This window comes from Pongo abelii, chromosome 14 (assembly GCF_028885655.2).
Source record: "Pongo abelii isolate AG06213 chromosome 14, NHGRI_mPonAbe1-v2.0_pri, whole genome shotgun sequence".
In the NCBI taxonomy this organism is placed as follows: domain Eukaryota; kingdom Metazoa; phylum Chordata; class Mammalia; order Primates; family Hominidae; genus Pongo; species Pongo abelii.
The window spans coordinates 28623203-28648094 of record NC_071999.2 but is presented as its reverse complement, the minus strand read 5'-3'; the positions used below and the strand labels follow the sequence as shown (position 1 = coordinate 28648094).

Here is a 24892-nt window from a genome sequence, read left to right as displayed (position 1 = left end):
ATGATCATGTTCCACTGCACTCCAGCCTGGATAACAGAGTAAGACCGTCTCAAAAAGGATGTTTTCATGCTTTAAAAAAAAAAAAATCAAACTAACATTTATCATATGGAAAATGGTTTTGAACTATTAAAAATACACTCACAAATTAAAAGAAAACAAAGTGAAAAGTGAACATAATTATGAACTCACAATAGAATTAAACAAAGTATACTTTATGGCTTTATTTACACAGAGTATGAATTTAATGAAAAATTGTGATACAACTATACAAAAGAGAAAAAGGAGGACAAAAGGGCTATGGAGATCCAAAACTTGTCTGACAGAATAACAGGTAATATCTAAAACTGAAGTGTCAACTGAAGTATTACATATTAGAAGAAGGAACACAAGTAAACAACAAAATAGCTGAAAGAATTTAAAGTAATTGCCTTCAAGGAGGGAAGTGGAGTGTGTCTTTTAGCATTAACTTTTAAATTAGGCAGATAAAAAACAAAAGAGCTACTATTCACCAAACCAAGTATCATCTTCAAGATGGAGTTCAACAGGACCACAGAAGATACAGGAAAATGGGCCAAACAAATCACACATACATTTCTATTAGCACCCCAAAAGTGGTGCTAATAGAAATGAAGAAGTAGAATGAGCACTATGGACACTCCATCTTCCCCAAATGTTACTACTCAAAGATTTCAAAGGCCTTATTGTTCACCAAATAGATAACATTTTCAAGCCAATAATCCTAATTTGAAAAGCAGTTGCAAAGTCCTTAGTGTCATGAAAATGCTTTTGTTTGCTCCAAAGATATTTACGAAACTATACAGTGGTATCTTCATTGCAATCGTTGGAATGTTTTTGTCTCAAAATTCATGTTGAAACTTAATCCCTAATGCAGCAGTACTTGGGAGGTGACTGAGTCATGAGGTCTCTGCCCTCATAAATGGGATTAGGTGCCCTTATAAAAGGGCTTGGTGAAGGGAGTTTGCCTTCCTTTTTCATACTTCTGGCATCAGAGGTATAATGAGAGACAGTGTCTCTCCCCTCTGGAGGATGCAGCAACAAGGCACCATCTTGGAAACAGAGACTAAGCCCTCAATAAAACAGTGCCTTGATCTTGGACTTTTTAGACTCTAGAACTGAGAAGTAAATTTCTATTGTTTATAAACTACCCAGTCTATAGTATTTTATTACAGCAGCACAAAACAGACTAAGACATTCGTAAGAACCACATTTGAAAATCTGTAGTTAGTTCAAGTCACTAACCATTAACAAAATTAAAATCAATGGTGACAAATGAAGGATAGAAAACTCAGGTTGGAAGAATAGTTTTGACACAAACAGAACTGATTATATATTAGGAGTAATTTGTAAAGATCTTAGATTACCTTAATAATGGAGAAAACATTTTAAACAGTATCAAACTAAAGTAAAAAAAATTGCCCGGCACAGTGGCTCATGCCTGTAATCCCAACACCTTTGGAAGGCTGAGGCAGGTAGATCACTTGAGGTCAGGAGTTCGAGACCAGCCTGACCAACATGGTGAAATCCCATCTCTACTAAAAATACAAAAAAATTAGCCGGGCATGGTGACTTCTCTTTTTTTTTTCTTGAAACAGAGTTTTGCTCTTGTTGCCCAGGCTGGAGTACAACGGTACAATCTCGGCTCACCGCAACCCCCGCCTCCCAGGTTCAAGTGATTCTCCTGCCTCAGCCTCCTGAGTAACTGGGACTACAGGCATGCACCACCACGCCCAGCTAATTTTGTATTTTTAGTAGAGACGGGGTTTCTCCATGTTGGTCAGGCTGGTCTCGAACTCCCGACCTCAGGTGATCCGCCCACCTTGGCCTCCCAAAGTGCTGGGATTACAGGCATGAGCCACCGCACCCGGCCTTTTTTTTCAGACAGTCTTGCTCTGTCGCCCAGGCTGGAGTGCAGTGGCACAATCCCAGCTCACTGCAACCTCCGCCTCCCAGGACCAAGTGATTCTCATGCCTCAGCCTCCTGAGTAGCTGGGCTTACAGGCACACACCACCATGCCTTGCTAACTTTTTATTTTTAGTAGAGACGGGGTTTTGTCATGTTGGCCAGGCTGGTCTCGAACTCTTGGCCTCAAGCAATCCATCCGCCTCAGCCTCCCAAAGTACTGGGATTTACAGGCATGAGCCACTGCACCGGCCTTTCACTCTTTCAATAAAAAAAGGACATATCTACAAACTAGAAAGCATGTAAAAGAAACAACACAATGGGTTAAACTGCCTATGGTATATCTAATTTCATAACCCACAAAAGCTTAGTCTGTAATGTTCTGTCTTAGTGAATGCTGGGGAATAATAAACTTTACTATTTTTGTTGCTAATACCTCCATTTTCATAACTCTTCTGTCTTCAATCCCGCTTTTTATTCTTCCCATTATTTCATAAGTTGAATCAATTACTTAAGGAGGATGTAGAAAAAGTAGAAAAAATATATCGAGAAAACTAGCAGTTCAGTCAATAATTCCCAGGAAAGAAAAATATATTAAAATTGAAGGGAAGCAGAGAGGACACAAAGGACTTACCTTTAATTTGTACCTTGACAATCAAAATAGCATGGGACAGACAAACAGTCAACATCAAGCTAGAGTTCACCGGTTTTTGAATAATTAATTTCTGTTGCTTTGTTCTATCTATACTACTTTTCCAGCAAGATTCCCAATGATCAAGTTCTAGTCAAGTCAAACAAAATATCAGGAGATAGATTCACCTTTCAACATTATCACTAGCTTTTCTAAAGAGAGACGACAGAGCAAATGATAAGATTAAATAACATTACTTCCAAGACTGAATTGGTACCAACTCAAATGATATTAGTTTTGAAGTATAACATCTCCCTGTAGAAACAGCATGCATTCTCCTACCGATAACTTTTGCTCGGTACCAAACTCCATCTTCAAATTTAGCTACACAGACTTCATCTTGAACTGGACAGAGGATTTCCAGATTTTCTCCATCTTCACTTTTATAGAATTCCTCAATTGTCTTTAATAGAAATAGAAAATCCAGGCCCTCTATCTGGCAAATAAAGGGATAAAGCACTGTCATTTCACAGAAACTTAAAATGTAAGTGTTGAATGAATTACAAGCACTGTCATTGAAATTATGAAACATTAAAACTTGAATGTAAATCTATCAATTGTGTTAATTTATTTTACAAAATTTTATTGCAGAACCAGTATAGAAAATTAGTATAGACATAAAAATAAAGTCACATTCTGCCAGATAACTTAGTGTATATATTCTTCAAGATATTTTTCTATACATACACACACACACTCACTGTATATTTGTTTTTACCAAAACTAGACTTTACCACACATACAATCACTTACATTTTTCTATCATTTCTCACTTGTTCTATTTCAGTAACTGTTCCTACTAGTATTTCTAGGTCACATTTAGTTTTCCTTAACTGATCCAAACCCATTACAAACCAAGATTATATACTGCTTCTGACTGTTATCTCCATAACACTTCTATAATCTAGTACAGTCCTCTGCTTTTAATGAACGTGTCTTGTTGAAGACAGCCACCTTATTTTTCTGCAGAATGCCCCATACCTTATGGATTTATGTGGTTATATCCTCATGCTGCTATTTAGCTTATTCTTCCATGGAGTAAGGTCTATCTGCTGAATTTTCCAAAGGCTGAAAGTTATTCCTAAGGGTTTGACGGATCCAAGGCAAATCTTTTTGGCTAGACTGTGTCATAGGTGGCTTTTTCCCACTCAAGTTGCAACATATCAAGGCCTAATACTTAATGACTATTAATATGCTAAGATTCATTTATCAATTGCAGTGATGATCTTGACCCCTCTCAATGTGTATAGTTCTGTTTATGCCCTTGTAATAACCAAGTCTTAAGAATTTATGTGGTGCTACTTTGGCATTATATGAATATCCAGTATCTTATCAACCATCCATCTTAATGTGAACTGATAATTCTTCCTTAAATCAGTAATAATTCAGTAGGGTTTGTGGAATGATTGCATTCTTTAGTAATACAGACTTTTCTCTTATTAAATGGTGCTATCTAGTATAATCAAAAAATAGTTTCTAAAGTTTCCTATACTATCAAAAAAATCAAGGATTATAAGTTTATTTCTCCAAATACCAATTCTTAATGCTAAAAAATATTTTGAAATCTATTTCAATGGAAAAAATGAATTTTTTTCTTGTGAGTATAATGATGCAAGTGAAAATTTTCTGAATCCCTATCTTTTCTTGTTATTTCATTTAAATTACTTTAAAACTACTTTTAAATTTCATTTCTAAGTAGATATTATGCAAATTCTTCCATTAACAAGTAAGCCAGAGTGAACATTTAAAAATTCAGCATTTAAAAATTCAGCAGAGGAATGACGCCAACCAAATAGAAGATTAGGAAGCTTTAAGTTCTTGTTCCAATACAGAAACATTGAAAAAATGAGAAAGTGTCTCAACCAACTTTATTAGATCAGATCTCTGCAAAGCAATTCAAAGTTTACAGTAACTAAGAAGCCTAATGAAGTAAAAGCAATTTTCTAAATGGTAGGAAAGTTTTGTGGTATTTTTACTTGCCTCACCCTACCCTCTTCCCAGAATGACAATGGTCCTGGTCTTAAGCAGTGGCAGTCCAGTTCTCAGTTCCCTCCCCTGAACCAGAGGGAACAGACCAGAACTTATATGCAAATTACTGTGTATATGTATTCTAAGTCCGGGAGATACCTGCAAGACTGATGCAAAGAGCTAGTTTTTGTTTCATATAACTTGGAACACAGGCAGGAAGAACTGCAGGGCATTTGTAAATGTGGCAAAGGGGAGTACAAGCACAGCTGCTTGGAAGGAAGAGTTTATGAGTAGAAACATACAATAGACCATCTAAGGCCAGGAGAATCTGGGGTGAGAATCTTTACGAAATTAGGACATTCAAAAGCTGTCATATATATGGTAGAGTTTACAAAGCCACATGTCTGCCCTGAGAAGATGCATGCCCAGAAAAGAAATAAAAAGACTTTAACTATGACCTCAGGCTGATTCCTAGGCTCAGCCTATCTAAATGGTGAAGAAGTGCCCACCAAAGAGCTAGTCCGCAAAGTCTAGGAAAGATGGCACCTTCCTCTTTCTCTGTCTCTTGTTTGTTTCAGCTCCTGACATTCAAGGAACTCTGTCAATTAGCCGAGTACAAACCAAAGAAACAACAGACTTCAGTGATCATACATGACAAGGAATGGTCTTTGAAACAGTTTGGAAAAGTACCAAAACAAATGAACTACTACAGCTTTTAAAACAACTCTCTTGGCCGGGCGTGGTGGCTCACACCTGTAATCCCAGCACTTTGGGAAGCCAAGGTGGGCAGATCATGAGGTCAGGAGTTCAAGACCAGCCTGGCCAACATGGTGAGACTTTGTCTTTACTAAAAATACAAAAATTACTCAGGCGTGGTGGCAGGCGCCTGTAATCCCAGCTACTCGGGAGGCTGAGGCAGGAGAATTGCTTGAACCTGGGAGGTGGAAGTTGCAGTGAGCTGAGATCATGCCATTGTACTCCAGTGTGGGCGACACAGCCAGACTCCGTTTTTTTTTTTTATTTTTTTTATTTTTTTTTTTTTTATTGAGCACCTGCTGTTTATTCTCATGAGTCTGTGGAGTAGGTGCTCTTACAAGCTACAGAGGGAAAAAATAAAGCCCAGGTAGTTTAGAACACGCCCAAGATCCCGGAGCTATTTATCTGGGGAACTGCAGTTTGAACCAAAGCCCAAAGCTCATCAAGCCACCTGGCTTCTCCTGTTTTTGCCAACGAATGCTGAATATTTATTACCTGTCAGTCATGTGTCTGCAAAATTTAAACCCCTAAGAAAAGAATTTAACTTGTGGCACTTAATTTTAAAGAATTTGATTGGCCAGGTGCACTGGCTCACACTTGTAATTCCAGCACCTTGGGAGGCAGAGGCAGGGAGATTGCTTGAGCCCAGGAGTTCAAGACCAGCCTGGGCAACAAAGTGAGACACACAACCCTGCCCCCGAGCCCCCTGCACCCCCCACCACCCCACCACTGCCATCTCTGTCTCTACAGAAAATAAAAAAATTAGCTAGGTGTGGTGGTGTGCACCTGTGGTCCCAGTTACATGGGAGGCTGAGGCAGGAAGATCCTTTGAACCCAGGAGTTTGAGGCTGCAGTGAGCTACAATCATGCCACTGCACTCCAGCCTGGGCAACACAGCAAGACCCTGTCTCTTGAGTTAAAAAGTATGCACCTAATTCTTTTTTTTTTTTTTTTTTTTTTTTTTTTTTTCTTTTATTATTATTATTATTATTATTATTATTATTATACTTTAGGTTTTATGGTACATGTGCGCAATGTGCAGGTAAGTTACATATGTATACATGTGCCATGCTGGTGCGCTGCACCCACCAACTCGTCATCTAGCATTAGGTATATCTCCCAATGCTATCCCTCCCCCCTCCCCCCACCCCACAACAGTCCCCAGAGTGTGATGTTCCCCTTCCTGTGTCCATGTGTTCTCATTGTTCAATTCCCACCTATGAGTGAGAATATGCGGTGTTTGGTTTTTTGTTCTTGCGATAGTTTACTGAGAATGATGATCTCCAATTTCATCCATGTCCCTACAAAGGACGTGAACTCATCATTTTTTATGGCTGCATAGTATTCCATGGTGTATATGTGCCACATTTTCTTAATCCAGTCTATCATTGTTGGACATTTGGGTTGGTTCCAAGTCTTTGCTATTGTGAATAATGCCGCAATAAACATACGTGTGCATGTGTCTTTATAGCAGCATGATTTATAGTCCTTTGGGTATATACCCAGTAATGGGATGGCTGGGTCGAATGGAATTTCTAGTTCTAGATCCCTGAGGAATCGCCACACTGACTTCCACAAGGGTTGAACTAGTTTACAGTCCCACCAACAGTGTAAAAGTGTTCCTATTTCTCCACATCCTCTCCAGCACCTGTTGTTTCCTGACTTTTTAATGATTGCCATTCTAACTGGTGTGAGATGGTATCTCATTGTGGTTTTGATTTGCATTTCTCTGATGGCCAGTGATGGTGAGCATTTTTTCATGTGTTTTTTGGCTGCATAAATGTCTTCTTTTGAGAAGTGTCTGTTCATGTCCTTCGCCCACTTTTTGATGGGGTTGTTTGTTTTTTTCTTGTAAATTTGTTGGAGTTCATTGTAGATTCTGGATATTAGCCCTTTGTCAGATGAGTAGGTTGCGAAAATTTTCTCCCATTTTGTAGGTTGCCTGTTCACTCTGATGGTGGTTTCTTTTGCTGTGCAGAAGCTCTTGAGTTTAATTAGATCCCATTTGTCAATTTTGGCTTTTGTTGCCATTGCTTTTGGTGTTTTAGACATGAAGTCCTTGCCCATGCCTATGTCCTGAATGGTAATGCCTAGGTTTTCTTCTAGGGTTTTTATGGTTTTAGGTCTAACATTTAAGTCTTTAATCCATCTTGAATTGATTTTTGTATAAGGTGTAAGGAAGGGATCCAGTTTCAGCTTTCTACATATGGCTAGCCAGTTTTCCCAGCACCATTTATTAAATAGGGAATCCTTTCCCCATTTCTTGTTTTTGTCAGGTTTGTCAAAGATCAGATACTTGTAGATATGTGGCATTATTTCTGACGGCTCTGTTCTGTTCCATTGATCTATATCTCTGTTTTGGTACCAGTACCATGCTGTTTTGGTTACTGTAGCCTTGTAGTATAGTTTGAAGTCAGGTAGTGTGATGCCTCCAGCTTTGTTCTTTTGGCTTAGGATTGACTTGGCGATGCGGGCTCTTTTTTGGTTCCATATGAACTTTAAAGTAGTTTTTTCCAATTCTGAGAAGAAAGTCATTGGTAGCCTGATGGGGATGGCATTGAATCTGTAAATTACCTTGGGAAGGATGGCCATTTTCATGATATTGATTCTTCCTACCCATGAGCATGGAATGTTCTTCCATTTGTTTGTATCCTCTTTTATTTCCTTGAGCAGTGGTTTGTAGTTCTCCTTGAAGAGGTCTTTCACATCCCTTGTAAGTTGGATTCCTAGGTATTTTATTCTCTTTGAAGCAATTGTGAATGGGAGTTCACTCATGATTTGGCTCTCTGTTTGTCTGTTATTGATGTATAAGAATGCTTGTGATTTTTGCACGTTGATTTTGTATCCTGAGACTTTGCTGAAGTTGCTTATCAGCTTAAGGAGATTTTGGGCTGAGACAATGGGGTTTTCTAGATATACTATCATGTCATCTGCAAACAGGGACAATTTGATTTCCTCTTTTCCTAATTGAATACCTTTGATTTCCTTCTCCTGCCTAATTGCCCTGGCCAGAACTTCCAACACTATGTTGAATAGAAGTGGTGAGAGAGGGCATCCCTGTCTTGTGCCAGTTTTCAAAGGGAATGCTTCCAGTTTTTGCCCATTCAGTATGATATTGGCTGTGGGTTTGTCATAAATAGCTCTTATTATTTTGAGATACGTCCCATCAATTCCTAATTTATTGAGAGTTTTTAGCATGAAGGGTTGTTGAATTTTGTCAAAGGCCTTTTCTGCATCTATTGAGATAATCATGTGGTTTTTGTCTTTGGTTCTGTTTATATGCTGGATTACATTTATTGATTTGCGTATATTGAACCAGCCTTGCATCCCAGGGATGAAGCCCACTTGATCATGGTGGATAAGCTTTTTGATGTGCTGCTGGATTCTGTTTGCCAGTATTTTATTGAGGATTTTTGCATCAATGTTCATCAAGGATATTGGTCTAAAATTCTCTTTTTTTGTTGTGTCTCTGCCAGGCTTTGGTATCAGGATGATGCTGGCCTCATAAAATGAGTTAGGGAGGATTCCCTCTTTTTCTATTGATTGGAATAGTTTCAGAAGGAATGGTACCAGTTCCTCCTTGTACCTCTGGTAGAATTCGGCTGTGAATCCATCTGGTCCTGGACTTTTTTTGGTTGGTAAGCTATTGATTATTGCCACAATTTCAGCTCCTGTTATTGGTCTATTCAGAGATTCAACTTCTTCCTGGTTTAGTCTTGGGAGGGTGTATGTGTCGAGGAATTTATCCATTTCTTCTAGATTTTCTAGTTTATTTGCATAGAGGTGTTTGTAATATTCTCTGACGGTAGTTTGTATTTCTGTGGGATCGGTGGTGATATCCCCTTTATCATTTTTTATTGCATCTATTTGATTCTTCTCTCTTTTTTTCTTTATTAATCTTGCTAGCGGTCTATCAATTTTGTTGATCCTTTCAAAAAACCAGCTCCTGGATTCATTTATTTTTTGAAGGGTTTTTTGTGTCTCTATTTCCTTCAGTTCTGCTCTGATTTTAGTTATTTCTTGCCTTCTGCTAGCTTTTGAATGTGTTTGCTCTTGCTTTTCTAGTTCTTTTAATTGTGATGTTAGGGTGTCAATTTTGGATCTTTCCTGCTTTCTCTTGTGGGCATTTAGTGCTATAAATTGCCCTCTACACACTGCTTTGAATGCATCCCAGAGATTCTGGTATGTTGTGTCTTGGTTCTCGTTGGTTTCAAAGAACATCTTTATTTCTGCCTTCATTTCGTTATGTACCCAGTAGTCATTCAGGAGCAGGTTGTTCAGTTTCCACGTAGTTGAGCGGTTTTGAGTGAGATTCTTAATCCTGAGTTCTAGCTTGATTGCACTGTGATCTGAGAGACAGTTTGTTACAATTTCTGTTCTTTTACATTTATTGAGGAGAGCTTTACTTCCAAGTATATGGTCAATTTTGGAATAGGTGTGGTGTGGTGCTGAAAAAAATGTATAGTCTGTTGATTTGGGGTGGAGAGTTCTGTAGATGTCTATTAGGTCCGCTTGGTGCAGAGCTGAGTTCAATTCCTGGGTATCCTTGTTGACTTTCTGTCTCGTTGATCTGTCTAATGTTGATAGTGGGGTGTTAAAGTCTCCCATTATTAATGTGTGGGAGTCTAAGTCTCTTTGTAGGTCACTCAGGACTTGCTTTATGAATCTGGGTGCTCCTGTATTGGGTGCATATATATTTAGGATAGTTAGCTCTTCTTGTTGAATTAATCCCTTTACCATTATGTAATGGCCTTCTTTGTCTCTTTTGATCTTTGTTGGTTTAAAGTCTGTTTTATCAGAGACTAGGATTGCAACCCCTGCCTTTTTTTGTTTTCCATTTGCTTGGTAGATCTTCCTCCATCCTTTTATTTTGAGCCTATGTGTGTCTCTGCACGTGAGATGGGTTTCCTGAATACAGCACACTGATGGGTCTTGAGTCTTTATCCAGTTTGCCAGTCTGTGTCTTTTAATTGGAGCATTTAGTCCATTTACATTTAAAGTTAATATTGTTATGTGTGAATTTGATCCTGTCATTATGATGTTAGCTGGATATTTTGCTCGTTAGTTGATGCAGTCTCTTCCTAGTCTCGATGTTCTTTACATTTCGGTATGATTTTGCAGTGGCTGGTACCGGTTGTGCCTTTCCATGTTTAGCGCTTCCTTCAGGAGCTCTTTTAGGGCAGGCCTGGTGGTGACAAAATCTCTCAGCATTTGCTTGTCTGTAAAGTATTTTATTTCTCCTTCACTTATGAAGCTTAGTTTGGCAGGATATGAAATTCTGGGTTGAAAATTCTTTTCTTTAAGAATGTTGAATATTGGCCCCCACTCTCTTCTGGCTTGTAGGGTTTCTGCCGAGAGATCCGCTGTTAGTCTGATGGGCTTCCCTTTGATGGTAACCCGACCTTTCTCTCTGGCTGCCCTTAACATTTTTTCCTTCATTTCAACTTTGGTGAATCTGACAATTATGTGTCTTGGAGTTGCTCTTCTCGAGGAGTATCTTTGTGGCGTTCTCTGTATTTCCTGAATCTGAATGTTGGCCTGCCTTGCTAGATTGGGGAAGTTCTCCTGGATAATATCCTGCAGAGTGTTTTCCAACTTGTTTCCATTCTCCCCGTCACTTTCAGGTACACCAATCAGACGTAGATTTGGTCTTTTCACATAGTCCCACATTTCTTGGAGGCTTTGCTCGTTTCTTTTTATTCTTTTTTCTCTAAACTTCCCTTCTCGCTTCATTTCATTCATTTCATCTTCCAGGGCTGATACCCTTTCTTCCATTTGATCGCATCGGCTCCTGAGGCTTCTGCATTCTTCACGTAGTTCTCGAGCCTTGGTTTTCAGCTCCATCAGCTCCTTTAAGCACTTCTCTGTATTGGTTATTCTAGTTATACATTCTTCTAAATTTTTTTCAAAGTTTTCAACTTCTTTGCCTTTGGTTTGAATATCCTCCCGTAGCTCGGAGTAATTTGATCGTCTGAAGCCTTCTTCTCTCAGCTCGTCAAAGTCATTCTCTGTCCAGCTTTGTTCCGTTGCTGGTGAGGAACTGCGTTCCTTTGGAGGAGGAGAGGTACTCTGGTTTTTAGAGTTTCCAGTTTTTCTGCTCTGTTTTTTCCCCATCTTTGTGGTTTTATCTACTTTTGGTCTTTGATGATGGTGATGTACAGATGGGTTTTTGGTGTGGATGTCCTTTCTGTTAGTTTTCCTTCTAACAGACAGAACCCTCAGCTGCAGGTCTGTTGGAGTACCTGGCCGGCCGTGTGAGGTGTCAGTCTGCCCCTGCTGGGGGGTGCCTCCCAGTTAGGCTGCTCGGGGGTCAGGGGTCAGGGACCCACTTGAGGCAGTCAGCCCGTTCTCAGATCTCCAGCTGGGTGCTGGGAGAACCACTGCTCTCCTCACAGCTGTCAGACAGGGACATTTAAGTCTGCAGAGGTTACTGCTGTCTTTTTGTTTGTCTGTGTCCTGCCCCCAGAGGTGGAGCCTACAGAGGCAGGCAGGCCTCCTTGAGCTGTGGTGGGCTCCACCCAGTTCAAGCTTCCAGGCTGCTTTGTTTACCTAAGCGAGCCTGGGCAATGGCGGGCGCCCCTCCCCCAGCCTCGCTGCCGACTTGCTGTTTGATCTCAGACTGCTGTGCTAGCAATCAGCGAGACTCCGTGGGCGTAGGACCCTCTGAGCCAGGTGCGGGCTATACTCTCCTGGGGCACCGTTTCCTAAGCCCTTCGGAAAAGCACAGTGTTCGGGTGGGAGTGGCCCGATTTTCCAGGTGCCGTCTGTCACCCCTGGAAAGGGAACTCCCTGACCCCTTGCGCTTCCCTAGTGAGGCAATGCCTCGCCCCTGCTTCGGCTGGCGCACGGTGCGCTCACCCACTGACCTGCGCCCACTGTCTGGCACTCCCTAGTGAGATGAACACGGTACCTCAGATGGAAATGCAGAAATCACCCGTCTTCTGCGTCGCTCGCGCTGGGAGCTGTAGACCGGAGCTGTTCCTATTCGGCCATCTTGGCTCCTCCCCCCCCGTTTTTTTTTTTTAAAAAAAAGAACACAACTCTCTTAATCCCAAAAAAGAGCTATAGGAGTTCATCACCACTATACCTGCCTTACAAGAAATTCTATGAGTTCTTAAAGTTGAAATGAAAGGACATTAACATGAAAACATACGAAAGTATGAAACTAACTGTAAAGATATGACACAAAGTGTCAAGAATTCCTGACCTCACTGAAAACCAGAAATAAGCAGTAATCCTGAAAGGGGACTGAATAGGGCTTGCAGGTACTGACTGATATCAGAAGTTTCTGTGTCAATGCATCAGGGACCTCTGTCATTTCATTTTATATTCATGACCCTTTAGGTTTCGTTTCATATTGACACAGGAGTTAAAAAGAAATTACTGAGGCCGGGTGCAGTGGCTGATGCCTAAAATCCCAGCACTTTGGGAGGCCAAGCGGGTGGATCACCTGAGGTCAGAAGTTCGAGACCAGCCTGGCCAACATGGCGAAACCCCATCTCTACTAAAAATACAACATTAGTCAGGTGTGGTGGTGCACGCATGTAATCTCAGCTACTCAGGAGGCTGAGCCAGAAGAATTGCTTGAATCTGGGAGGTGGAGGTTGCAGTCAGCCAAGATCGTGCCACTGCACTCTAGCCAGGGGGACACAGTGAGACTCCATCTCAAAAAAAAAAAAACAAAAACAAAAAAAAGAAATTACTTAGGCAGAGAGTGAGAATACAGGAAGGAGTCCTCGGCAAGGTCTTCCTTTTCAGTGAAAAGCAGCCCCCAAATCATTTTCTAACAAAGAGCAGCCTATAAAATTGAGCTGCAGACACAGATACCGGCAGTTGCGCCAATCCTGTTCAAAATGGCAGCTCCATCCTCCCTTCTCTCCTTGCCAGCCACATGTACAGTAAGAAGCACACAGGATGGTGTTAGTCAAGTGGAAAGCCCATTTGCATAATAAGATTAGGGTGGGGTGGCCAGCCTTTCTGGCGTGCTATGTAAACATCAAACCGGACTGAACCAATCTGTGGGCCCTATGTAATCAGACACCACCTCCTTAAACCTGCCTACAAAATCCGGCACATCCACCGCCAGCCAGTCTTTCCCTTTCAGAAGCCCCTTTCTCTCACTAGAGACAGAGCTGTTCTCCTTTCTCTTTCTTCTGCATATGAAACCTCCACTCCTAAACTCCTCATGTGTGTCCGTGTCCTTAACTTTCTTCGTGCGAGATGACAAAGAAGCTGCTTCAATATTTTCTGAAATTCTTTTAATAATTATGCAGACATGTGCAACCAGAAAAAAAATGCAAATCAAAAATACTCAACTGTCTTAAATATGTTAAAAGGGCTAAGGGAAAACAAAGAACTAAAGAAAATTGGGAAAATGATATATGAATAAAATGGGAATAGCAGCAAGTGATACAAATTATAAAAAGGAAATTCTGGAGCTCAACAGTATAATAACTAAGGAGAAAAAATTCAATGCAGGGGTTCAAAAGCAGCATTGAGTGGAAAGAAGAAAAATAATCAGTGAACTTCAAGATAGGAAAATTTAAATATCAAGTCTGAGAAGCAGAAAGAAAAAAGAATGGAGACAAATAAACAGAGCCTAAGGGGCTCAAGTGAACCAATAGAGACATTATGGAAGTCACAGAAGGAAGAGAGAGACAAAGAGGCAAAAATTATTTTTAAAAATGGCAGAAGTCCCCAATTTAAAGAAAGACATGAACCTACAAATCCAAGAAGTCTAATGTTAGGAGTTGATTTGTATCTTCCCCCAAAGATATGTTGGAGAGCTATAATCTCCAGTATCTCAAATATGACCTAATTTCGATACAGGTTCTTTATAATCATGTTAAAATGAGGTCATTAGGATGGGCCCTAATTCAATATGATTAATGTCTTTATAAAAACAGCAAAATTTGGGTACAGACAAATATACAAGGAGAACTCCATGTGAAGATGAAGGGAGAGATCAGGGTGATGCAGCAAAGGCAAAGGTGCACAAAAGATTGCCAGCAAGCCACCAAAATCTAAAGCAGAGAGGTGAAATGGATTTTCCCTCAAACCCCTCAAGAAGAAATCAACTCTTCTGACAAACTGATCTCATACTTCTAGACTCCAAAACTGTTGACAATAAATTCTGTTGTTTAAGCTACCCAATTAATGGTAATTTGTTACACCAGCTCCAGGGAACTAAGACACTATTAGACTCCAAATAGGATAAACCCAAAGAATCATATACCAAGACACATAATCAAACTCTAAAAAAGGCAAAGCCAAAGAGAAAATCTGGGAAGCAGCAAAAAAGATGCAACATGTCATATACAAAGAGACTCAAGAAGATTGTAAGTCAGTTTCTCATATTAGAAATCTTGGAGGCCAGGCCGGGTGTGGTGGCTCATGACTGTAATCCCAGCACTTTGGGAGGCCAAGGGGGGTGATCACTTGAGGTCAGGAGCTTGAGATAAGCCTGGCCAACACAGCCGAAAGCTATCTCTACTAAAAATACAAAAATTAGCCGGGCGTGGTGGTGGGCACCTGTAGTCCCAGCTACTCAAGAGGCTGACGCAGAAGAATTGCTTGAACCCAGGAGGCAGAGGTTGCCGTGAGCCAAGATCGCACCACTGTACTCCAACCTGGGTGACAGAGCAAAACTCCATCTCAAAAACAAAAACAAAACAAAACAAAACAAAAAAGGCCACGTGCAGTGGCTCATGCCTGTAATCCCAGCACTTTGGGAGGCCAAGGCAGGCAGATCATCTGAGGTCAGGAGTTCTAGACCAGCCTGGCCAACATGGTGAAACCCCATCTCTACTAAAAATATAAAAATTAGCCAGGCATGGTGGTGCACACCTGTAATCCCAGCTACTAGGGAGGCTGGGGCAGGAGAATCGCTTGAACCCAGGAGGCAGAGATTGCAGTGAGCAGAGATCGTGCCACTGCCTCCAGCCTGGGCAAGAGAGCAAGACTCTTGTCTCAAAAAAAAAAAAAAAAAAGAAAGAAAAAAGAAAAAAGAGACAAGAAAGAAATCTTGGAAACCAGAAAGAAATGGGAAGACAGAGATATATATGATGTACTAAAGAAAAACACAACCTGTCAACTGAAAATTATACATTTGGCAAAACTAACCTTCAAAAACGTGAGAAAAATTAAGACAGTCCCAGATAAACAAGGGCTGAGGGACTCTACTACCACTAGACCTGCCCTGTAAGAAATGCTAATGGAAGTCCTTCAGGTTGCAATGAGAGGACACTAGACAGTACCTCAAAGTCACATGAGGATATTAAGATCTCTGGTTAAGGTAAATACATGGGTAAATGGGAAAGTCAGTATTATCGCAATTTTGGTTTATAATTCTACTTTTTTATTTTCTACAGGATTTAAAAGACAAATGCATAAATAATTACAAATCTATGTTATTGAGCACACAGAGTATAGAGATTAATTTGTGACATCAAAAATACTGGAAAAAGAGAGCTGCACAGAAGTAGTTTTTTGTGAAGTTAAAATTATGTTGGTATTAACTCATATTGGATTGTTATAACTTTAGGATGTTATATGTAATCTCCACGGTAATGATAAAAAATAATCTACAAGATAAACACAAAAAGGAAACAAGAAGGGAAGCAAAACCTGATACTATAATATTTGCATATCCATGTTCATTACAGCAGACAATCCAAATGTCCACTGACAAATGACGGGATTTTTAAAATGCAGTATATACAAAGAAGTATTATTCAGCCTTAAAATAGGAAATCCTATCAATGCTTACAACATGGATGAATCTTTAGGACATTATTATAAGTAAAATAAGCCAGTCACAGAAAGACAAATTCTGTCTGAGTCCACTTATACAAGGTATCTAACACAGTAAAATTCATAAAAATGCGTAAGTAATATTGTGGTGGCCAGAGGTTGGAAGCAGGGAGAAATGTGCTGTTGTTCAACGAGTATAGTTTCAGTTTGCAAGATGAAAATGTTCTAGAAATCTATTGCATGATAATATGAATATGGTTAACACTACTGAAGTTACACTAAAAAATTGTTAAGATAATAAATTCTGTGTGTTTTTTAACACAATTACAAAACAGATTTTAAAAAATACATCATACTAAACAGAAAAAAGCAACTAAACACAAAAGAGGGCTCTAATGGAGGAAAGAAGGAATAAAAGAGTGCTAAGGTACAGAAAACAGCAAATGGCAGAAGTCTTTCCTTATCAGTAATTACTTTAAATGTAAATGTATTAAACTCTCCAATTAAAAGACAAAGATTGGCAGAATGAATTAAAAAAAAAACATGATCCAACTATATGCTGTCCACAAGAGATACACTTTATACCTTATGCCATACACAGGTTGAAAGTCAAAGGATGGAAGAAAATACTCCATGCAAATAGTAATCAAGAGAGATCTGAGATGGCTTTACTGGTGGTATCAGGCAAAACAGACTTTAAATAAAAAATTCTTACAACAGAGAAAGGACATTATAAATTGATAAAAAGGCCAATTCACCAGTAAGATATAACAATTATAAGCAATTATGCAGTACACATCAAAGACCCAAATATATGAAGCAAACATTGACAGAATTGAAGGAAAAAATAGTTCAATAATAAAAATAGAAGGCTTTAATATTCCACTTTCAATAGTGCATAAAACATCCAGACAGAGTATCAATAAGGAAACAGAAGACTTGAATAACACTGTAAACCAACAGGTCCTAAGAGACATACACAAAACATTCTAGCCAATAGTAAAATATACCTTTTCTTTTTTTTTCCTACAAGGCCACTTAGGACATTCTCAGAACAGACCATATGTTAGGCTGCAAAATGTCTTAATAAATTTCAAAAAACTGAAATCATAAAATGTATTTGTCCCTATGACAATGAAAGGAAACTGGAAATCAAAAACAAGAAAAACTGCAAAATTCAAATATGTAGAAACTAAACACCACAAACTACCAACAGGTCAAAGAAGAAATCCTAAGAGAAATTAGAAAATGCTTCAAGACAAAGGAAAATGAAAACACAACATACCAAACTCATGAGATGCAATAAAACAGTGCTAAGAGGGAAATTTATAGCTATATACACAATTTTAAAATATTGCAAATTAAGAACCTAACTATATACCATAAGACAATGGAAAAAGAGAAAATTACCCAAAGGTAGCAGAAGAAATAATAAAGATTAGAGCAAAAATAAATAAGACAGGATAAAGAAACAGAACATCAATAAAGCCAAAAGTTGATTATTTGAAAAGATCAGCAAAATTGACAAATCTTTAGCTAGAATAACTAGAAAAGAGAAGTCTGAAGTTAATAAAATCAGAAATAAAAGTGGAGACAATACTACCAATTTTAAGAAAAAAAAAAATTTTTTTTTTTTTTTTGAGATGAAGTCTTGCTGTCACCCAGGCTGGAGTGCAGTGGCACAATCTCAGCTCACTGCAACCTCTGCCTCCTAGGTTCAAGCAATTCTCCTGCCTCAGCCTCCCGAGTAGCTGGGACTACAGGTGCCCACCACCACAGCTGGCTAATTTTTGTATTTTTAGTAGAGATGGGGTTTTGACATATTGGCCAGGCTGGTCTCAGACTCCTGACCTCAAGTGATCCACCTGGCTCAGCCTTCCAAAGTACTGAGATTACAGGTGTGAGCCACCATGCCCGGCCAAGAAGTAAAAAATTGTAAGAGATTATTGAAGACAATTGTATGCCAACAAACTGGATAACCTACATGAAATGGACAAATTCCTAGAAACACACAACCTTCCAAGACTGACTCATGAATTAGAAAATCTGAGTAGACTTATAACTAGTAAAGAGGTTCAAACAGGATTCAAAAACCTCCTACACATGAAAGCCCTGGACCAGATAGTTTCACTGCTGAATTCTACCAAACATTTAAAGAAGAATTAACACCATTCCATCTCAAATTCTTCCAAAAAACGAAAAGATGGAGGAATAGTAACTCTAAGAGGCTGCACTGCCCTGATAACAAAGCTATATGAAGACACTATAAGAAAATTACAGATCAATATCCCTTGCAATACTGATGCAAATATCCTCAACGAAATACTAATAAACCAAATTCAGCATATTAAAAGATTTGTTTTCTTCTAACTTGGTCTTCGGGTCTCTCTCTGGAGAGTGGCCATGAACTCTAGCCCTGCCCCAACAAGGCTCTAGAGGAGGTGGTCACTGATGTTTACAGTAAATCAAAAGAGGATACTTCTTTATCTTGGTGAATGGAACAATGCCTTCTTGCCTGACCTGTGACCAAGTGAATGTCTCATAGGAAACTTGTTTACACTAGCAGATGCCCTCGTGGTTCTTGTCCGACCTGTGTCCAGTTTATTCCTACCAAGACAGCCACTCTCCAGGAGTGCTGACTGGGAGGAAAGTTAGGTACGTGTATGTCAGTCAGGTGAGACACAGAGGCAGCAAAACAAAACACATGAAATAAAAGAAGCATTTTGTTAATCACAGATAAGAGTGAATCTGTGGAACTCTGCCTTTATTAAGGTCCACAGGCATTATCTCTTAAGGCTTTCCAGCAGGGGTTGTGAACTGGCTAATTTAAAGAAAATATGTGTAAAGGGGAGAAATTATTTGCATGACTCTGGTGTTGACTCTGGTTTTATTGCGGTAAGCAGCTCTGGGATATGTTGAGTCAGTGAGATGTAGAACAAGTGACCCACACTGCAAACAGTCACATGGGGAGGGAAAGTTTTAACTAGGCCAAAGATGAGGTGGTATGACTCAGTTTCAAACAACTTATGTTAGGCCTCAAAATGGATGCCAAGGCAACAATGATGTTAAACAAATTTACGATAAAAAGATTATACACCTTTATCTAGTGGGATTTATTTTTAAAATGCAAGGATAATGACATATGAAAATCAATGCAGCAGGCGCAGTGGCCCACGGCTGTACTCCCAGCACTTGGGGAGGGTAAGGTGAAAGGATCACTTCAGCTCAGGAGTTTGAGACCAGCCTGTGTAACATAGTGAGACCTCATTTCTACAAAATAAAAAAATTTTTAAAATTAGCCTGGTGTGGTGGTGTGCACCTTTGGTCCCAGCAACTCAGAGGGCTGAGGCGGGAGGACTGCTTGAGTCTGGGAGGCAAAGGTTGCCGTGAGCTGAGATCATGCCACTGCATTCCAGCCTGGGCAACTGAGGGAGACCCTGTCTCCAAACAAACCAACAAGAAAACAAAACAAAATCCAAAATCAACGTAATACACCACATTGACAGGATGAAGGAGAAAAGACCAAAACATGATCATCTCAATTGTTGCAAAAAAGAATTTGAAAAATTGAACACCCTTTCTTGACAAAAACACTCAATAAACAAGAGACAGAAGGAAACTTACTCAACATGGTAAAGGTCATTTGGGAAAAACTCACAGATAATATGATACTCAATGGTCAAAGACAAACGCTTTTCCCTTAAGACAGGAATAAGACAAGGAAGCCTGCTTCTTCATCTTGTATTCAACATGATATTGGAAATCCGAGCCAGAGGCATTAGGTAAAAAGACAAAAGGCATCCAAATCAGAAAGGAAAAAGTATAAATATCTCTGTTCATGGATGACATGATCCTCTATGTAAGAAAATCCCCCCAAATTACACACACACACACACACACACACACACACACACACCCTGTGAGGGCTACCAAATTAATTCAGCAAAGTTGCTAGACACAAAATTCACATGTAAAAATCAGTTGTGTTTTAATACATTAGCAAATGAGCAAATTGAAGAGGAAATTTAAAAAGCAATTCCGTTTACAACAGCATCTAAAAGAAGAATTAGGAATAAACTTGACCAAAGGGGCCAAAAATTGATACGCTGAAAACCACACAAAACTGTTGAAAGATATTAAATAAGATCTAAATAAATGAAAAAAATCCAGTGTTCATGGATAAGATGACTTAAAATTGTTAAGATGTCAGTGCTATCCAAAGTGATTTACAATTCAATGTAATCCCTATTAAAATCCCAATGACATTTCTCTGTTCATAGATGACATGATCTTATACGTGAGAAAATGCCCCCAAACTACATACACACACCTTCTCTCTCTCTCACTTGTTAAAACAATTAATTCAGCAAAGCTGCTAGACACAAAATTCACATGTAAAAATCAGTTGTGTTTCAATACATTAGCAAATGATAATATCATACTCAGTATCATACTGTATTTCTTGGGGAAATAGAAAAACCCATCCTAAAAGTCACATGGAATCTTAAGAGACACTGAATAACCAAAATAATCTTGAAAAAGAACAAAGTTGGAAGACTCACACGTTTTGATTTCAAAAGTTACAACACAACTACAGTAATCAAAACACTGTGGTACTGACATAAGGACAGATACACAGACAAATGGAACAAAATAGAAAGTCCAGAAATAAACTTTCACTTTTAACAAGGGTGCCAAGACCATTCAGTGGGGGAAAAGACAGTGTTTTCAACAAATAGTGCTGGGAAAACTGAATATCCAATTCAAAATAATGAAGCTGGGCCCTTACCTTATACTTTGTACAAAATTAACTCAAAATGAATCAAAGATCTAAACCTATAAAACTCTTAGAAGAAAGCATAGGGAAGAAGCATCATGATGTCAGATTTGGTAATGATATCTTGGATATGACACCAAAAGCACAAGCAACAAAAGAAACAATAATTAAATTGGCCTTCATAAAATTAAAAACTTTTGTGGAACAAAGGACACTATCAAGAAGGTGAAAAGACAACCCACAAAACAGGAGAAAATACAGCCAGCCTTGGAACACAGGTTTGAACTATGCAGTTCCAATTATGTGCGAACTTTTTTCCACCTCTGCCAGACCTGAGACAGCAAGACCAACTCCTGCTCTTCCTCGGCCTATTCAACATGAAGATGATGGGCATGAAGACTTGTAGAATGATCCACGTTCAGTTAATGAATAGTAAATATATTTTCTCTTTATGATTTTTAATAACTTTCTTTTCTCTAGCTTACTTTAAGAATGCAGTATTGAATATATATACAAAATATATGTTAGCTAACTGTTTATATATTATTAAGGCTTCTAATCAACAGTAGGCTATTAGTAGTTAAGTTTTGTGGAAATCAAAAGTTAAACGCAGACTGAGTGTCGAGGCTCATGCCTGTAATCTCAGCACTTTGGGAGGCTGAGGCAGGAGGACTGTTTGAGACCAGGAGTTCAAAACCAACGCGGGCAACATAGCAAGACCCTGTCTCTAAAAAAAAAAAAAAAAAAATTAGCGAGCTGTGGTGCATGCCTGCAGTTCTAGCTACTTGGGAGGCTGAGACAGGAGACCACTTCAGTCCAGGAGTTTCAGGCTGCAGTAAGCTATGATCTTGCCACTGCACTCCAGCCTAAGCAACAGTGCTGGACCTTGTCCCAAGAAAAGAAAAAAAAAAGTAGTTACACACAGATATTTGACTACACAGGGGTTGGTATCCACCACTACCACTTGTTCAATGATCAACTGCATTTGTAAGTCATATATCTCATAAGAATTTAGTATCTAGAATACATGAAAACTCCTACAATCCAACAACAAAATAAACAACCCAATTAAAAAAGTGGACAAAGGTTTGGGCATGGTGAATCATGCTTGTAATACCAGCACTTTGGGAGGCCAAGGTGGGAGGATCACTCTAGCCCAGGAGTTCAAGGCCAGCCTGGGTTACCTAACAAGACCCTGTGTCTACAAAATAATAATTAGCCAGGTGTGGTGGTATGTGCCTGTAGTACTAGCAATATGGGAGGCTGAGGCTAGAGGATCCCTTGAGCCTAGGAGATTGAGGCTGCAGTGAGTTTACAATCATGCCACTGCATTCTAGCCTGGGCAACAGAGTGAAGCCCTGTGTTTAAAAAACAAAAAACAACAAATAAAAAGTTTTAAAAATTTAAAAAAATAAATGGATAAATGACTGGAATGGCTATTTCTTCAAAGATACACAAATGGCCAATAAATAAGGACATGTAAAGATGTTCAGATCACTGGCCATTAGGGAAATGCAGATCAAAATCACAAAGTGATACCACTTTACACTTATTAGGAATGCTATTGGCCGGGCATGGTGGCTCATGCCTGTAATCCCAGCACTTTCGGAGGCCGAGGCGGGTGGGTCACGAAGTTAGGAGATCAAGACCATCCTGGCTAACATGGTGAAACCCCGTCTCTGCTAAAAAATACAAAAAATTAGCTGGGTGTGGTGGCGGGCGCCTGTAGTCCCAGCTACTCGGGAGGCTGAGGCAGGAGAATGGCATGAACCCAGGAGGCGGAGCTTGCAGTGAGCCAAGATCGTGCCACTGCACTCCAGCCTGGGCGACAGAGCGAGACTGCGTCTCTAAAAAAAAAAAAAAAAAAAAGAACGCTATTATTCAAAAGAAGACATTGATGCGACCAACAAACATATGAAAAACATGCTCATCATCACTGGTCATCAGAGAAGTGCAAATCAAAACCACAATGAGATACCGTCTCACACCAGTCAGAATGGCAATCAGATGCTAGAGAGGATGTGGAGAAATAGGAATGCTTTCACACTGTTGGTGGGAGTGTAAATTAGTTCAACCAGTGTGGCAATTCCTCAAGGATCTAGAACCAGAAATCCATTTGACCCAGCAATCCCATTACTGGGTATATACCCAAAGGATTAGAAATCATTCTACTATAAAGACACTTACACAGGTATGTTTACTGCAGCACTATTCACAATAGCAAAGACTTGGAACCAACCCAAATGCCCATCAATGATAGACTGGATAAAGAAAATATGGCACATATACACCATCGAATACTATGCAGACATAAAAAAGGATGAGTCACATCCTTTGCAGGGACATTCTCAGCAAACTAACACAGGAACAGAAAACCAAACACTGCATGTTCTCAGTCATAAGTGGGAGTTAAACAATGAGAACACAAGGACACAGGGAGGGGAACATCACACACTGGGGCCTGTTGTGGGGTGGGGACAAGGGGAGGGATAGCATTAGGAGAAATACCTAATGTAGGTGATGGGGATGGGTGCAGCAAACCACCATGGCACATGTATACCTATGTAACAAACCTGCATGTTCTGCACATGTATCCCAGAACTTAAAGTATAATAATAAAAAAAAGAATATTATTTAAAAAAGAAAAAAAAACAAGTGTTCATGAGGGTGTGGAGAAATTGGAACCTTGTGGATTGCTGGTAAGAATGTAAAACTGCAGCTGCTGTAGAAAACAGTTCGGCAGTTCCCCCAAAAAGTTAAACATAAAATTACCATGTAATCCAGCAATCATTCCTAGGTATTATACATACCAGAGGAACGGAAAGCAGAGACCCAAATGGATACTTTCATGCCAGTGTCCATAGCAGCATTATTCACATAGGTCAAAAGGTGGAAACAATCCAAATGGCCATCAATAGATGAACAGATAAACAAAATGTAGTATACCCATACATGGAATATTATTCAGCCATATAAAGGAATGAAATTCTGATACATCCTACATAATAGGAACCTTGAAAACATTAAGTTGAAGTGAAAGAAGCCAGATACAAAAGGAAACATTGTATATGATTTCACTTAAGAGGTACCTAGAATAGGCAATTTCACAGAGACAGAAAGTAGAACAGCAGTTTATCAGGGACTAGGGGAGAAGAAATGGTATGTGATTGTTTAACAGGTACAGGGCTTTTGTTTGAGATAAATAAAAAGCTCTGGAAATGGATGCACAAACTTAATGGCCTTAATGGCACTGAATGGTATACTGAACAATTATTAAAAACTATAAAATTATATTATGTATATTTTACCATAAAAGACACTGTAAAAAACCAACAAAAGAAATAAACGCAAATCCTAACTTAGATAAGCAGCTTCCACAACTCATTTGAGGAGCCACTACAGTGTGGTGCAGTGCTTGAGATGACAAGTTCTGAAGCTTGGTCAATCCTGGTTCTACCCTTTCAGAGCTGTGTGATCTTGGGCAAGATGCTTCATCTCTGTGGTTAGGGTCTCCACATTCAAATGGAGACAACAGTGTCTTTCTCACAGGATTGTTGCAAAGATTAATGAGTTAATTCACTTAAAGTCTTAAGGGCCTTATAAGTTAAATCATATAAAGCACCCAGAAATCAATAAGGATGAACTATTATTGTTATTATCTAAACACATCAGTCACACATCCAAAGTTCAATACGAAATGCCTTTAATCTGTGTCTACTTTGGTGTTCAAATTCAGAAAACACCTCATAATAATCGGTAAATTTTCAGAGGTACAGGTTAGAAAAAAATTTATTTTATCATTATATTTCTATTGTTAACTCTATATGATTTCCTAGTCTCCAGATTTCAGAAGGTAGCAAGAAACATTTATACATTAATTATCCTTCATTGTTCTTTTAATTTATGATAAATCATGTAAACTTGTTTGAAGTTGCAACTACTAAGAAATTTAAATGTATAGAAGTTTAACAGTGGTATGTTTGCTCTAACTAAAATTGACGGTAGATACTCATTCTTGTTATACATG

General features: G+C 39.2%; 1 protein-coding gene across 19 annotated transcripts in view; it reads right to left on the bottom strand.

Moving 5' to 3' along the window:
- Nucleotides 1-24892, bottom strand: part of LOC100434580 (RING finger protein 17) — a 144786-nt gene that overhangs the window by 59285 nt on the left and 60609 nt on the right. For 15 of the 19 annotated variants that reach the window (XR_008512872.1, XR_008512873.1, XR_008512874.1 and 12 more), the window contains 2 exons: nt 2895-3048; nt 2556-2702 (listed from right to left, as the gene is read on the bottom strand). Coding sequence is in view for 16 of the 19 variants with exons in the window: in XM_063714753.1 (XP_063570823.1) it covers nt 2556-2702; nt 2895-3048 (301 nt within the window). In the remaining 3 variants the exon portion in view is untranslated. The remainder of the gene's footprint in view (nt 1-2555; nt 2703-2894; nt 3049-24892) is intronic. The other 4 variants (XM_054529450.2, XM_054529449.2, XM_054529448.2 and 1 more) reach the window with 1 other exon arrangement.